The sequence below is a fragment of the Geospiza fortis genome, unplaced genomic scaffold (genome assembly GCF_000277835.1).
Source record: "Geospiza fortis unplaced genomic scaffold, GeoFor_1.0 scaffold132, whole genome shotgun sequence".
Taxonomy (NCBI): Eukaryota; Metazoa; Chordata; class Aves; order Passeriformes; family Thraupidae; genus Geospiza; species Geospiza fortis.
Window position 1 is genome coordinate 1,634,826 of NW_005054446.1, and position 16,418 is coordinate 1,651,243.

At 41.7% G+C, this 16,418-nt stretch overlaps 1 protein-coding gene across 1 annotated transcript; it reads right to left on the bottom strand.

The window, feature by feature from the left end:
- Positions 1-10,879: 10,879 nt before the first annotated feature.
- UBIAD1 (UbiA prenyltransferase domain containing 1) lies at positions 10,880-16,418 on the bottom strand (the record flags this gene model as incomplete). The annotated part of the gene is made up of 2 exons (XM_031062343.1): positions 10,880-14,617; positions 15,968-16,418. Coding segments are annotated over 2 exons (939 nt in total), but the record flags the coding sequence as incomplete, so codon positions are not given.

Below are 16,418 nucleotides of genomic sequence, written 5' to 3' on the forward strand. Positions count from 1 at the left end.
GGAAAGCTTCAATCCATGCCTCTGCAGTGCAGGACATTTGCAAAGCCCCAACATCTGGCAGAAGGGGAAGGGAGGAATGTGTCTGGCATCACTCCAGTCCCCTCCAGCTTCCCAAAGCCACAGCTCAGGAATCCAGCCTAGCTTACAAGTCTCTCCCTTCTTCCTCTCCTCTTTCTACCTACGTGTTTGCCAGTGACAGTGTAACAGGGACAGAGAATAAATCAAGTGCTATATCAGAATGTTCTAGCCCTGACTGTGTAAAGAGCTGCTGCTGTGACTTCCTGATATGATTTACCATACAGTGACAACATTTAATGTCCACTGGTGTTATAATCTACTTAATCTTAACACAATCTTCCCCTGCTGAGCCCTCCAGAGTCTTAACATCAATTTTCACGGAGTTTTTTTATTTTTATGACTTGATACTGTGATTACTGTCGCACTCCTGCTCTTTGTGGAAAGAGAAATTAAGATTTTTTTCCTAAGCACTTTGCACCAGAACAGAATACCAATCAGCTTTCAAGCTGCCCCTTCTGGATTCATTTATGAACCTTTGCTCTAACTTTCCAAGACACAGCACTTTTCAGATAACAGCAAGTCAGCACATAAGGCCTTGTTCCCCTTTCCATAGGCTTTCATTGTGGGAAGGAAGGAGCCACTGAGGGGGGGAATATATGACTTTTCATATTTATTTCCACAAATGGGTTCCGGTATCAGGGCATCAGCCTCATCACACCTTGGAGAGGAGGGTTAAATCACTGCCATTTATATGAATTATTCTCTTCCTTTGCCTTCCTTGCCATGCTGATTTTTCAGGATGATCAAACCCTCATCATCTCCCAAATAGCTGAGTGCTAAGGCAGCAGGATAAACTGGCTGCATGAGCAGCCAGGCTTGGAGCCAGCCTGCAGAGACAGTGCCAGTATTGATTAGGAAACCTGTAAAAAATAAACAAACTCCCTGTAATTACTCAGCCTGATGGATGCCAGTAGGTTTGTTTGCTTCCTGCAAAGGTGCCAATAGCCTAACGGAGCAAATATCACTGTTATGTAATAAAACAATGCAGGTAATTAAAAACATCCTGGCAGGACTATAAACATGAGCAGTATCCATTAACTCTTTCAGTAGAGCATGAGAGAAAGGATAAAGATTCTGCTTCATTCAAGGGGAGACAGATTTAATGGATACTTGAATAAGAGCTGAGCCAGTAGGTAATTACATAGAGTTCAACACTGCCCCCTCTTCTGCCATGAAATATGCCCTTCAATATTACATCATCCTTAAAGATCTCAAATTAAACAAGGTCCCCACTGCACTGTGTTCTTTCTGTATCAAAACCTCAGAGACTTTACCTTAAAACAAAGGAAAAAATGTGGAGGAGCCTTCCAGAGGACATCAGGTACCTGATGCACAGCATTCACCTCAACAAGCCTCTGGTACTGGTCTGTCAACAGGCAGGAAGCAGGGAGAAATGTAACCTATTTAATTTAAAGCAGGGAGAAATATAACCTGTTTAAATGCATTAAACACCTCACTGTGGGATCTTGTTCTCCTGGAATTCCTTACCTCATGTGAAAAACGCCAATCACTTGGTTTTAGAATTTTAAAAGTTTAATAGCAATAAAATGGTTATAAAAATAAGAATATAATTAGAGTAATAATAATTTGGACAACTAGGATTTAGGACAATACGAGACAATAAGAACAAAGAGTTAGGGACAGTCCAGGTACCTTTTTCTGGGCAAAATAAGCCCAGAAAAGGACCCATGTTAACAGAGGATTAACCCTTAAAAGCAACAGCCTGTTGCATATTCATACACCTCATTAGTGATGCATAAATTCCATTCAAACACAGGATTCTGTCTGGGCAGTGTCAGCTTCTTCCTCTGAATCCTAATGGTGTCTTCAGGGCTGAGCAAGGCAGGAAGAAGTTCGTTTCTTCTGATAATGGGGCAATAAATTATCTTTTTCTGAAAGATTCAGGTGTCCTGTGGCTGCTACCTCAGTGTGAGTCCTGTGGCTGCTACCTCTCTTTTAAAAAAAGTATCCTACATAGCACAGTTTCTATCTTAACATTATGTTATAACCTAAAACTATATTTAACACACGGCTTAAGAAAATTAACACAGCATAACTTTCTAACATAATTCATTTTAATATTTGCAAAAAAGCAATGATAAAATACGCATTTTTCACACTCAGATGCTTTTACAGAAGGTTTTGACCTCAAACCATGGCAGGTAGAGCACTGAGGGGAGGGGACACTGCCACAGTGGGAGCCATGGGGTCATGATAGTTAGTAGTGTGCTAATAGAACCTTCCTGTATTTGGCCAAGTTTCCAGTTTCCCTTCACCATTGGTCAAGACCTTTTTCTTAAAAGGTCATGGGGCTACATGGCCAACATATATTAAACTAATAAAAACCAACATTATAAGGTCATAACCTGAGTTCACCTTTTGGACATTGTGTCCCTATACCTGGCTGTGCTGGCCCTGCCCAAAGGGTCTGTGGTTATAAAATCATAATTACACTATATATAAAATCATAATTACAGAAAATTTTAAGCACAGTAAAGAAAAAGTAAGGGAGGACTTTCCTGAAAGATTTTTAATGGCAAAACAGATTTATTAGTAGAAAGGAAAATTCTCAAGGTAGCTTATATTCTAAAACATATGGGAAATAACATCTCTGAATGACTTTTGCCTAGCACAAAAGAGTTTGCAACAACAGTACTGACAGGATCTGAAGCTGGAACTCCAGATTTTCAGCTTTCACAATGGAATTATTGCACATTATTCTTTCTAAGTAAATTAAACCCATTAATCATCATAATTAGTAATGCTCTCTGTCAGTGATATGGTAACAGAGCTAGTGATTATATTCTACTAAAGAATGATACTACAGCCACTACATGCTGCTTGCTGTCACTGTCTGGCTGTGCAGAGGATGTTTATGCCCAAGGCTTAAGAAAGATGCCAACTTCAAAGAGATATGAGGGGAGCAAGAGATACCATCTCTCCCATGTTGGCTTTAAAGCCCCAGGAATGCTGAGAGTTAGCAGAAAAGAACAAATTCATCCTTAGTATGATTCTGCTCGAGTCAGTTCACGTGCGACAAAAATGATTTTGGTCAAATGAAGTTTCCATCGTGATTTATACCTAACAAAGACAATATTATTCAAATGTGAAGCCAATCCAGTCACATATTCCCAGGCATAGGTTTTGTATGGAGTACCTGTACAGGATGCTGAGCTTTGGCACAATTGTCCTGATGCTGCTCACATCAACGTTTCATCACCCTTTATACTGGAAGTGCATTAATAATGTGATTACTAAGCATGAAAGATCTATCCATTAATGAGTGGAAGGTTTTGCAAAACATTTATCATGATGTAAGTCCCTTATACCAAACCCTAATATGTAATACTGAGACTCTGGACATGTTAAGATATTTGTGCAATACCATAATCTGGCTGTAGTTGTTTTTGTTTTATTTGTTTGAATGTATTTTTATTTTATGGTTTTTTATTTTATGATGTTTTGATTTTATTTGTTTGAATGTATTTTTATGCATACTCATAATGTCAGAGGGCAGTCCATGTGCTCGATGCAATGTGACTGTAGAAAATGAGGCCCCTGCCACAATGATGATCCCTGCCACAAAGAGTTTACTAGCCATCCAAATAACAACAAATAACTTTCAGTAAGTTTCTCTTCCTTCTTTTGCAAAATGTCTCTGGAGAGAGGGAGATTTTTAACAGATTCTAACAGATTTGTTACTTCCTCTGGGGAAGGTGTAGTGAAGCTGAGAGACTGTGGGCAAGTCCAGTGGAGAGAATCAGAACCAGTCAAACCATGTATTACACCTGTATTTATACTGGCATTTGAGAGAGATTCTCCTGGATGTTTTGATAGCTGGAAGAAATTAATCTTACATCTCTTGCCAGGCATAACATAATCACACCCTAGAAATACTGTTTTACACTATATAAGGAGAAGAGCACTCAGAACCTAGGAGCAAGTTCTGCTACCTGGGCCTTCTGGCGCTGAGGCATAGGCAGTGTTGTCCCTGTACTGTCCTGTCACAGACATCTTTTATGAAAATCCTTTCCTTAGGATTTTTCCTCCTGAGAAGCTGAGAGGCCTCAGGAACAAAATGTAAACAATGATTATCTGCTGCTGTGGAATACAACAGGTGGATCTGTGATTGGCTCATGTTGGTTGTTTCTAATCAATGGCCAATCACAGTCAGCTGGCTCAGACTCTCTGTCTGAGACACAAGCTTTTGTTATCATTCTTTACTATTCTATTCTTAGCTAGCCTTATGATGAAACCTTTTCTTCTATTCTTTCAGTATAGTTTTAATATAATATATATCATAAAATAATAAATCAGCCTTCTGAAACATGGAGCCAGATCCTCATCTCTTCCCTCATCCAAGAACACCTGTGAACACAGTCACAATGTCCTGTGCTGGCAGTGTTGGAGCTGGCAGCCCTCTTACCCACAAAATTTTCCTTTATATCCTTTTCCTGCTTCCTGCTCAGTAGTGGATGTTAAACTGTGCTGGATATAAGTCCCTGTAGTGAAATAAGCCATAGCACACTTTGAAAGAACAATGTTTCTTGGGGGAAAATGGGACTTGGAAAAAGATGTATGGAAGGAATGGCCGGTTGTCTTGGTGCTTTGGTGACAGACAGGTATTACCTTCCTTCAGACTGCTCTGTTAACCCTGGGAAAAGGCACATGTGACAGGGACACCAGAGGCAGGTGAGAAGAAAGAAATCTGAAACCCAAATAATACTAACCTGGGGAAAACCAAGTTCACAAGTGTCACTATGCCATTTTTTTTTCTCTTCTGTTTTGTATAAGAGTAGGGGATGCAGAAATTACCCCTGGACTATTTTTGATCCTGAGATCTTCAGATCTGGGCAGTTTCATGAGTTTTAAGAGTTCCCAAGCACACACAGCTGTCTCACTCATCTACACTTGCTGAATTTTAAGGGCAGATACTTATTAGCTGGATGGCAACTAATTCAGCCAACCAGGACTAACCACACAGACCTTCAAAACTATACAAGGAGAAGAGCACTCAATAAAAGTTGGCTGTTCTCTCTTGAATCTTGGTGAGTTCTGTACCATGCCTGTCTCCAACGTCAGCGACACCAGTCTGTTGAAGTGCTGAGCCCATCAGGCCTCACCTAGAGAAACAATGCCCTGGAAAGAAACTGGAGTTCTCTTCCCTGGGGCAAAGGTGAACAAACCTGGCTAAAGTTATATAAAAAAATTTTAAACTTGTATGTTTTCCAACAGGACCTTGAGGCAGCTATATAGAAGTAGTCTAGGCAGCTGAGAAACCTGCAGAGCTCAGCTCTGGGGGCATTTGGGGTCTGGCCCATTCCTCTGACTCTAAACCTTGTAGCTGTCCACCTGTGAGAAAGGGAAACTTTGAAACATTCTCTTCCAAAACTTTCCATCACAACTAAAACCCAGACATGTTGAGATGGAAAGAAAAGAACCTGCACCAAATCTTTAGAGAGAAAACACTAAACTAATTTAGTGTCACTAAACAAATTTAGTGTCACTCTCTATACAGCATCTCCATTTATTCAATTTCTGACAGCCCTGGGAGATTCTGGGCTTTTCAACACTCAGTATACTTCAGTGTAGATTGGAGAATGGGAGTGTGTATGAAGTACACCAGCAAGGACAGGGATGTTGACAAGAAAAGCAAAGAGGCATGCAGGTGCTCTGAGTACACAAGGTTTATGGATGATTTATCCAGCAGTACACCATCAATCACACTGCTGCTGTCCCAGCTGGATGAACTCCTGGCAGACAGGAGGCAGCTGTGGAGATGGATCTGCTCTTCTGTCATGATCAAGTGATGTCATGATCAGTCATGATCGAGACCAGCACTCCCCTGTAGCAGACTCTGTGGAGCTTCCAAGAGCTCCATGGAGGATTGAGACTTAACAGTGGGAGCTGCTGAGTCATGATGAGACAGCAAAATAAGCTCCTGTCTTCGACCCCCTGCCCCCCAGCTTATCTTTGTAACCTCATAGGTCACTATACCTAACCCTTACTATTGGACAAGTTTGGACCCCCCTACACCCTAAAAAAAGGGATTGTTTTAGCCCATTCGACAGAAGAAGAGCTGTCACTGGACCCTTCAGTCTCCCCAATAAACCATCGCTGTGGAGCACCAGGACTTCTTCTCCTCTCTCGCATCTGCTGCAGCCTCAGCCAAGGGCGCCCTAGCGAGCAAGCAAAGAGCTGAGATCCCAAGAGAGCTGAGAATCACTAAAGAGCTGACAATCACTGAGCCTGCTAAGGGCAGCCTGTGGCGATAGCCACGAGCTAACTGGGCATTCAGGCACTCTGTCTCCCAGAGGGACTGGGCTCCCAGGCCATCCTGCATTGCTCGGTTGATAAGGCCAAGATCGGGGCTTTATCATACTCCCCTCTCATCCAGGTAGGTACATGTGTGCAGAGTTCTGCAAAGGAGTTACTGAAAGCATCACAAATTGCTCCAGAGGTCCATTGGCCATCTGCTGCTTCCCTTCCTGGCTTGTTTGGAAGGTCAGTGCAGGGAAGCTGGCACCACTGGTTCACCCTCTGGGCCACAACACTGTTGCTAGTCTGGCACAAACTTGGTGCTCAGTGGGCATCATGGCCAGCCATTCCTGGGCTCAGAGGAAGATGGGGACTAAAATATTTCAAGTATTTTCAACAGCTTTCTAGAAAACACTGCACTGTCAGTAGCCTCCTGCTTAGGAGGGAAGGATTCCCATAGGATATTGTTTATCAGTAGCACAGCACCAATCACAATACGAATCATCACACCCCAAAGCCACAGCCCCTACAATATGTTCCTAAATGCACAGTACAAGCAGCAAAAGACGATGTCTCTGTTTTCTCTTCAGCTCTCTCAGGTGGTCTGTCTTTGCTTGGTGGCTGTTTGGGAAAGGAGTTTTTGTGCTTGTAGATTTCTGTTCCTGCCTCTAGATCTACAATAATCCCACAGTTGTGATGCCAAGCAGTGCCTGAAGACCATTTCATCACAGTCTGTATAATGTGCAAATACCATTAAGTTAGAGGAACTTTCTCATTAATTCTCCAACCCAGTGACAAGCCAGAAATTAACACAATTGATTTTCCCTGCTCATTATCAATCATCCAAGAGCTTCGTCACATCTCATCTGTCCCACCTGGCTCTCAGCATATATTTGCCAACTTCGGCATATATTAAACTAATAAAAAACAACAGTCGTAGCAACATCTGGACTCAAACCCCAGACAAAACCAGTGTAAGTTCCTAACTCCTTTGGTGGTAAATTTCCCACTACGTACCAGTATCCCACAGAGAACCAGTAGTGGCCAGATCAAGGAACAACAGATTACACACTGCCTGCTCTGTTAATATGTTCTGCCTTTTAAACAAAAAAACTCACAGCTCTGTGTTGCTTTAAAAACTTAAAGAAAACAATTCCTAGGGCGTTTGTTTCCTGGAAGAAGAAAATTCCTGCATCTGAAATGCAGTTAGTCCCACAAGCTCTCTGCGTCACCCTGGAGAGCTTGCAAAAAAGTGTAATCTTCTAAAATGTCAGTTCTCTTTGGCTCATCTGGATCCAGAAAGTTCTCAAAGCAGGCTTAGAGATAGAATTATCACTAGATAATAATAACTTGCATGGAAGCTGTGTAAGGGTAATTTCAACCTTTTTTATTAGGCGACTTTTGAAATTTCCAGCACAGATTTGGAAAACTAAGCAGTAAGAGGTTAGAAGGGTATTTCAATCTGGAACTGTTTCTCCAGATAATTGGATTCCTAACCCCTGAAAGGTCATGATCTCAGTTTACTGTGCTGGGATAGAAGGTGCCCAATTATCTTTTATGACATGACCCAGCAGAGGCATTGCCTGCAAGGTAACAACTTTTAAATCATCACCGGGAAAAAAAAAATAAAGATTTTGCTGGTACAAGGAAGTCAGGCTGTGATAGACCAGCTCTGCCTTGTGTTCCCACTGGAACAGGAGAGGGATAAACCTTTCTCCCAGATAGTGTGAAACAACAGCTCACAACATCCACGAACACAAAGGATTATATAGTCTATAGGAATGTGCCCCCTGTTGATGGAGTGACAAAACTATCCTTTGTCCCCTTAAAAAGGAAACAAGCCCAGAAGTCTCTCTCCTCGATTAGGTGAAAAATAAATACACCCATCTGTGTGTAACAAGGTTTATGGCAGAATTCAGACTAGCAGACCTGCCCAGTGCTACTCCAGCTTAGGACAAGGCATCTGAAAGGTGCCAACCAGGAGGCAGATGGAGGAGGCAGACCCTAACTTCTTGTTTCTAAAGCTCTCCATGTTTTCAAGCTCCCAGAGCAGCATTTGTGACCCAGTGTTTTAGCAAGGTTCACTGCTTTCCTTGCTTCCAGACAATCTGCCTGTGACACATCTCCCAGCCAGCATGTTCATCTTGATCAGCCATCTCCTTAAAGAGCAGCTTCTCCTCGTTTTTGTTTCATGATAGAGTAACTTGATGGTGCCATACATTTTTAATGCTTCAAATCACTCAGGTCCTGGCAAGCCAAGGAGTACTCAGCAGAGGACAGTCAGGGGTTATAGTTTTGTTTTGTTTGGATTTGTTCTGCTTTTCAAAAACATTTGGGTCTTAATGTGGAGAGGTTGTGAAGTCTGGTGTGTGAACTTCTCACTCAGGATAGTGCATGCATGAAGCCTGGGAAAGATGCACAAACACAGGTTTCTTTCTGAAGGAATGGACCTGCAGATCAGTGAGATAAGTGTTGGAGCAAGTCACACTCTCTCAGCTGACCCCAAAGGAATGCTTAACTAGGTCCTTCAAGTTTTTATTTGTCATTAATACAAATCCTTGTGGCCGCTGAAATATCTGGATTAGAACACAGGTTTCCCTCAAGATGTAGCAAGAATAAACAGTGACAACATTAAGAGTTATCATCAGAAGACATTGTAACAAAATCCCATGACAAATTAGTTCATTTTGAGTCTTACTCTGACTTCAGAAAAGCACAAAGACCTTGTTTCAGACAATAAAACATGGGCATGATTCTGTCCAGCAATGAGCCTGTTTCCTTTAGACATACAGCTGCAATAATCCAGCCCTGCTGAGCTTCATTAAACTTACACATTTTTAGGCAATGTCATTGATTTTACTAAAAACACTATAAAATATCAAGATTTTTCACTGGGGATTCAAGATGTGTTAAAAGCAATTGACTGAACAGAAGTACATCTCATAGAGTGTGCAGACATGGCATTCTTTGCCCCACAAATATGCTGCGCCTCATGCATAGCTTGCCCACACTCTTTTGAAAACCCAGCCCTCATCTGACCAGAAAGAGTATTAAGCCTTATTAAGCCATCAGCAAAGGCTTTAAAATTTAAGAGTTGACTGGCTTTCTTCAAATGCCCATTTCTGCCAGTACCTGCCTAGACCAGGAGCATCTGTCCAGTCATAATCTGCACAATAGAAATTCATCTGCAGCCACTTGACTTTCAAGTTCCCTTACATTAGAGGAGACCCAATGAGATACAACCAAACACTAAAAAATCCTTTGCAAACACAGCTCACTGGTTCCCGTAGGAAAAAGGCTCTGCAGCAGCAATGGAAGTGCAACACTGCCATCTGCAGCCATTTGGAATTGAAGCTTCCTTATTTGGAAAGCTCAGCCATGTATTGATATCACGCAATCCTGCGTTTTATCCTTATAACTATCTCTAAATGTGTTTGTGAAGCACACTGTGCCACTGGCCAAGGCATGAAAATTTCAAACCATGCTTTAGGCTCATTTATGACACACATGGGGGAGGCATTATGCTGTCACAGTTGTATGGAGCAGCGACCATAGCATTGGAAAACTGGCAGAACACACTGGTGAGGATGAAAAAGTTCAGCTTTATTAAAGGTATTAAAGTTCAGCTAAAACCTCCTTACAAATATTGAACAGTACATGGCACAGAAAAGTGCATCAGAGAAAATTCTGCACATTGATTAATATACCAGAACTATTCTAAGCCTGCCATTAGTAGGAAATGATCACTGCTACAGAACTGTTTGCCTTGGGATAGGGAAGGACAGGACTATGTGATTCACAAAAGGACTTTTACACAAAAAAAAGTATGATTCTTCAGGCACTTACACTATAAACATGGCAGATTGTCCTAGATTGCAAGGCAATGTGTATTCTATTTGCCATCTGTTAGAGGTGTGGCAGTTGTCTTCTGTTAGTTGGGCAGTTTTCTTTATCTCTTCCACAAACCAATCCTCCCTCTGGGGAGACATCTGCTGATAATGGACCAGTGAGTGTCACTGCATGGATGATAAAAATTACAGCATCCCCTTGGGAACTGCTCTGCCCAGAGGGGAGAGCCAAGCATCCCTACCTGGGTATAATCTGAGATTTTTGGGACACCACCACAGCCTTTCCACTGGATTTCCCAGAGGAACAGCAGCTGCCTCTTCCCCTCGATCTCTAGAGGAAGACTGCACCTTTCTCCAGGATCCCTGCTCCAGCAGAACCACCCCTGACACTGCAGGAGGGCTGCAGCCACAATTCCAATGGGACTGCTGCCAGCACCCTGACCCACAGGGTGTCAGGTTGGGCTCTGATTCTGTCGGGGTTGGTTTGGTTTACTGCATTGTTTATTTTATTTTTATTTTCTTCCCTAATAAAGAACTGTTATTCCTGCTCCCATATCTTTGCCTGAGAGCCCCCCTTAATTTCAAATTTATAGCAATTCAGAGGGAGGGGGGTTACATTTTCCATTTTAGGGAAGGCTCCTGCCTTCCTTAGCACACACCTGTCTTTCCAAACCAAGACACAGATGAAGACCTTCTTTCTTTTGTGACCATGTTTTAATCCATGTGTAAAAATACAACTTGAGTAATATAAAAGAATCAAACATAGCATAATTAACTGAGTAACATTCAGACAGTTTATTGGGTAAGAAGAAAGGCCAGGAGGTGCTTTAGAACACATTAACAGATGGGCTACAGATCAGTTCATCTACCAGTGCACATTCATCACACAGCAATACAGCTCATCATGAGTAACCTGCAAGAAGTTTCTAAAGTTTATATTCAGGGAAAGTAGCATGGGACAGGGAAGAGTGGGGTAAGGGGAAGAGACCCAGCATCTTCATCACAAAGCAAACCAATAAATGAACCTCTCTTACCACTCACTGATTATATGTGTAGGTTATTTTGGCCTAATTACATTGGTTAAGTCACCCTTTATGTTAATTTGTATCTAAAATGTTTTCTAATACTAACAAGCTTTTTGGAAAGCACAGAGATAAAACACTTTTTACTTTCAAAGCTCTTTATGACAATGATGTCAGCTCAGCAACCCTGTAAGTTACAAAAATTAGCTGTTTTCTGAGACACAGAGAAGTTAAATGACTTCATCAAAACCATGGTGAAGAATGTGTTATTACTAATATCCTCAAGAACCTGGAATGATACTGTTTTTCAAAGAGAGGAAATTGGAGGCAACCAGCATCTGCTAGTAAGAAATTACCAAATTTTCATCTCAGTTTTACTTTTAAATACTTTTAATTCCCCCTACCTCAGAAAGTGTTCCACACACAGATTTTTGTAATAATGACCTGTTTCATCTTAGTAACAAAAAGCACTGGTCCTTTCAAGCCCTAAGTAGACATCCTACCCAAGAAAGGGTAGTCAAGATACAGTAAGAGTTACATACTCCAATGATCTTCCCATTATTACAATTACAGTTATCAAAGACATAAGCCAAGTTACTTTAAGGAATTTAGCTGGAGTACTCTAGTTTTTGTAAAAAAAGTAGAGAAAAGGTAACTAACCATTCTTTGAAATGGAAAGCTATTAAAAACCAAGCTATCCTAAAATGAAGCACACAAAGGGCAGGATTAACCCAATAAACTTGCATATCCCCAATTGCAAGGTTAACAGATTTGTCAGCTCAGCCCTTACTTATCCCTACAAAAGCTTTTGGTTTGCAGAAATGTGAAATGGATATTGGAGCTAGGCTCTTCTTTATTCTGTAGGTCCACAAAGAAGCAACAGTAGAAACTCTGGTGTGTATATCTGCATTGAATAGTTTCCAAAGCCTTCTGGATATCCCCCTCCATCTGAGCTGAACTCTTGCATTTTCTCTTTGTGTTTTTATTCCTAACAAGTATTTTGCTGTAGCTGAAGTGCATCTCTTCTTGTCCAGTGCCTAGCCAGATTAGAGAGATCATTTGCCCATTTTAATAAATAAAAGATGAAAGTGTGGCTCATTAAATAGGCCTGCAAAGACTCCTCCCCATTAACTTCAGCTCAGGTGTAACTGCTGGGGAACACTGGATAACATGAAGCCATAAAACTCATCTCTAAATAGCTGTACCATGTAATCTGGTACCATCAACTCAGCTTTACAGCTGGCAGTACAACCCACTGATGGGACACTTGGATCTTGCAGATTTACACCATGAGGGCATAACTTACCTGTGCCAGATGCAGGGTAACACCTCTGAGTTTATTGCTATTTTATTGCTCCTGTGTAAGATTCACACACACACAAATGCAAGGCTGTGACTGGCACCAGGAGCTCTAGTTCAACACTTGTGTCAATTCCTCTGAGCTTATCACAGCTCCTGCAAAGAAGCTTTTCAGGAAAACCCGTGCACAGGTACTAAATAACACTGAAGAGAATTCAGTTGCCACTAAGTAATATGGTATGGATCAAATCCAGCTTTGCACTGGAAGGCACATATTTTCCCCATTGTGTTTGGCGTGTTTTTCACACAGCTGCATAGCTGCTGAAACAATCAACTCTCCAAAGGGCCACATGAACAGCAAGTGGCAAGAACTGCAGGAGAAAACAAAGCAATGCTGTAAGGTATAGAGTGGGGAACTTCCCTGCAGAGATCACTTAACTGTGATTCAGTGACACAAATTCTGGACTCCATTAGGAAAAATCTTGTTAACAAAATTGGTTTATTCCAGTTTCCAGTCCTAATTTTTATGCAGAGCCAATGCAATAATCCAGACTTGTTTTCTTCTAATACTTTATCTTTCTTCTTTGGTGAACTGGGCTTCTTATAATAAGACATTTCACTATAATACTGTGAATAATACTCTAAATAAACAGAGAAAAACAAATTGAAAAAAACCCACCTTTTTTAAAATCAAGAATTTGTTTTCCACCTATGTATCCATTAATCCATAGCTATTCAGAGAAATTTGGCACTCTGTCAGCTCCCCCAAACTCAAAAACTGTCATTTCAGAAAGTAAATTCTAAGCAAATGCAAAAATGGAAACAATTTGTTTTGCTACCCATTAAGGGCTTTCCAGTTGCACAGTTTGCATTTACAGCTTCAGCTTTTGTGGCAGAATACAGATTTACTGGTTTTGGCCTAAAGTTTGTGCAGTGGGCTATTCATGCTCCATTTTAGCACCACAACCCACAGAGATCTGTAACTTTGAAATTTCTAGACTATATGGGACAAGCAGAAGCAATAGTTCATGAATCAATATCTAGTGCATTTCAGGGGGCTTGGAAATAAAAGCTCAAAATTTGGCTACGAAAAGCAAAACAAAAATGAAAACATACTACAGATGAAGATGAAATACACTTACAAGACAGTGAATTAATGGCACCTACGTTGTGATACTAAACATTTGGCAGTGTTTTCTGATTCCCATATGGGAGCCACTGGACTCCTTCACCACTATAAGAAAAGAAGTGATAAGAAGAATCATTGTGCTTGTGAAGTGAATGGAGAGTGTGATTTGAGGCTCTATCTTTCATTGAACTGACAGTGAAAAAATTAGGTAGCAGAAGGATGAGGTTCTTTAAACATTTCCTTGACCTTATGTCACCTTGTTCCTTAATGCAAAGCCACACAGTTCTCCCCTTCTGAAGAACTGATAAATCACTTTTTTGAAAGTATAAGCTGTGTTGTATAAGCTATCCAAGACCAGAAATCATAACATTCACTATCAACAGTGCAAGGTGGTCTTTCCATTCTTCTCACTGTCCATAATGGGCCATTTATTCATAACATCCACTGTTAATTGGCATGAAGAGTGAATTATGAGGCCTGACCCTACAGCTCCTTTCACAGTTTGGGTAGAGCACCAGCTGGTGCCAATGTAATGCCAAAAACATAGAAAAGCCCCAGCAGCAGATTGAGTTTGGCTGTCCTCTGAGGAATTTTGTTGAAGTTCTGACTCCGGAACTGTCTCTCCAGTGAAAATGCCATGGGGATGGTGAGCAGGGGCAGTGCCATGCTGATGGTGTAGCGTGTGGCCAGCACACAGAAAATCAGGTAGGGCAGGAAGAGCAGCACAGTGTAGAGCATGTAGGAGAAGGTGGGGCCAATGAGGATGGCCAAGGTGACAATTCCAGCCTGCCGGTCTGACTCCATGTCCCGGGTGTTGTTGCTGTGCAGGATGGCCTCAGTGCTGAGGGCCAGAGGGACAGCGTAGAGCAGGGGGGTCAGGGACAGGTAACCAACCTGCACTGCATGGGCAAACACCACAGCCAGGGGCCCAAAGGTGATCAGGATCACCACATCGCCAAGGGCAACATATTTAAATCCAATTCCTGTGGCAAGACACAAGAATAAAATCAAGCGTTATTAAAGAATTCAAATGATAGAAGAGAATGGACACATAACAGTTCAGCCTTTCCCACAGGAATACTACAAAACAACCAAAGCACATGCAGCTATGAACAAGAAACATGTTATTTCTGTCTTCTTTTTTAAGATAAGAATTTCTCCAGACAAATAACGTAACAAAAACTAAGGGCCAATTTGGCATTCACACTCTGTGAAAAATCCCTTCACCCAGGGTTTTTCTCCTGGGAAGCTGAGAGGCCTCAGAAAAAAAGGAAAATAATTCTTATTTCATTTGATTCTCCTGTGTGGAATGTGTTTGGAGATTGTTTGATTGGATTCTTGTGTGAGTTGTTTTCACTCTTTGGCCAATTATGGCCAAGCTGTGTCAGGACCCTGGAAAGAGTCATGAGTTTCCATTATTATCTTTTTAGCATTCAGTAAGTATCCTTATTTAGGAAGAACCTTAAAGTATCCTTTCTGTATTCTTTAGTATGATATAGTATTATAAAGTAATAAATTAGCCTTCTGAGAACACGGAGTCAGATTCGTAATTCCTGTCTTCTTCTGGGTTTCCCAACAAATAGACCAGGTTTTAATACCCACCTAGAAATACTTGTCTCTGCAAAAACCTATAGAAATAAGGTACTTTGCAGTGTGATCATGCATACTAGAACCTGATCCTGAAGAAATACAGAAAATGCTCAGAACGAAATGCAAAACTGGCAAGATGCTTTCAGGAAACACACAAAACTGGAAGTCTGACAATTAGAAACTAAGTTGCTTTTTCTTCTCCTACTAATGATGTTTGTATCTATCCAACACAGGAAAACACTAAAATATCCTTGTCTTATTAAGAAGAATCACAAACTGTACTATAAAGCATTCACAGTGAAGCTCCATCTAAAGAATAACAATGGAACATTCCAAAGCAAAGTAACATTCCCACCAAAGGAAAGAAAATGTGCCATTAGCAACACTGCTAAAGGACATGAGATAAACTTCATAAAAAGATATGAGATAAACTTCACAAAAAGGATAAAGAATATGAGATAAACTTCACAAAAAGATTCAGCAACTGTTCTGGTAAGCATCTAAAGCCATACATGTAAACAACAATGCCTCAACACCACTATCCAACTGAAGATCTTAGTATGACTCTTCCCACAGCATACAACTGCAAAGAATACAAGTTTACATGCCAGTACTTCAGGAAATACCACAAATATTTTATTGCAGTGCACTAGATAGATCACGTGTGTCTTCTAGAAACCTCTTGACAATTCAGCTGATTCTGTCACTTTTACATTCAGATTCACAAGGGATGCAGCACTCACCTCCGGTATAAAGGAAGGAGCTGGAAAGTCCTCCAAAGTAAATCAGGGCCAGATGCTCCAGCTTCAGCGTCGAGACCGCGTAGAGCCCAGCAGCACAGATACAGCCCACGGTGTAGAGAAAGACTCCAAACCGGACTACATCCTGCGGCTCCAAAATCTGGTCCACCAATGTCCTGTCATCACTCTTCTTGTGATCGATGCCTTTGGAAAAGTCATAGTACGTATTCACCAAGTTGCCGGCCCCGTGCACAGCCAGGACGGTCACGGCGCTTCCCAGCAGCAGCCCCGGGTCCAGCGTTCCCTCAGCGCGGTACGCCAGGGCGCTGCCCAGCGCCACAGGGGTGAGCGAGGCGCTGAAGCTCCAGGGTCGGAGCGCCAGCACATAGGCCGCACACTTGTGTCTCCAGCCGCCGCCGGCGGCCCCCCCCGCGCCCGCCCAGGGCGCGCCGCC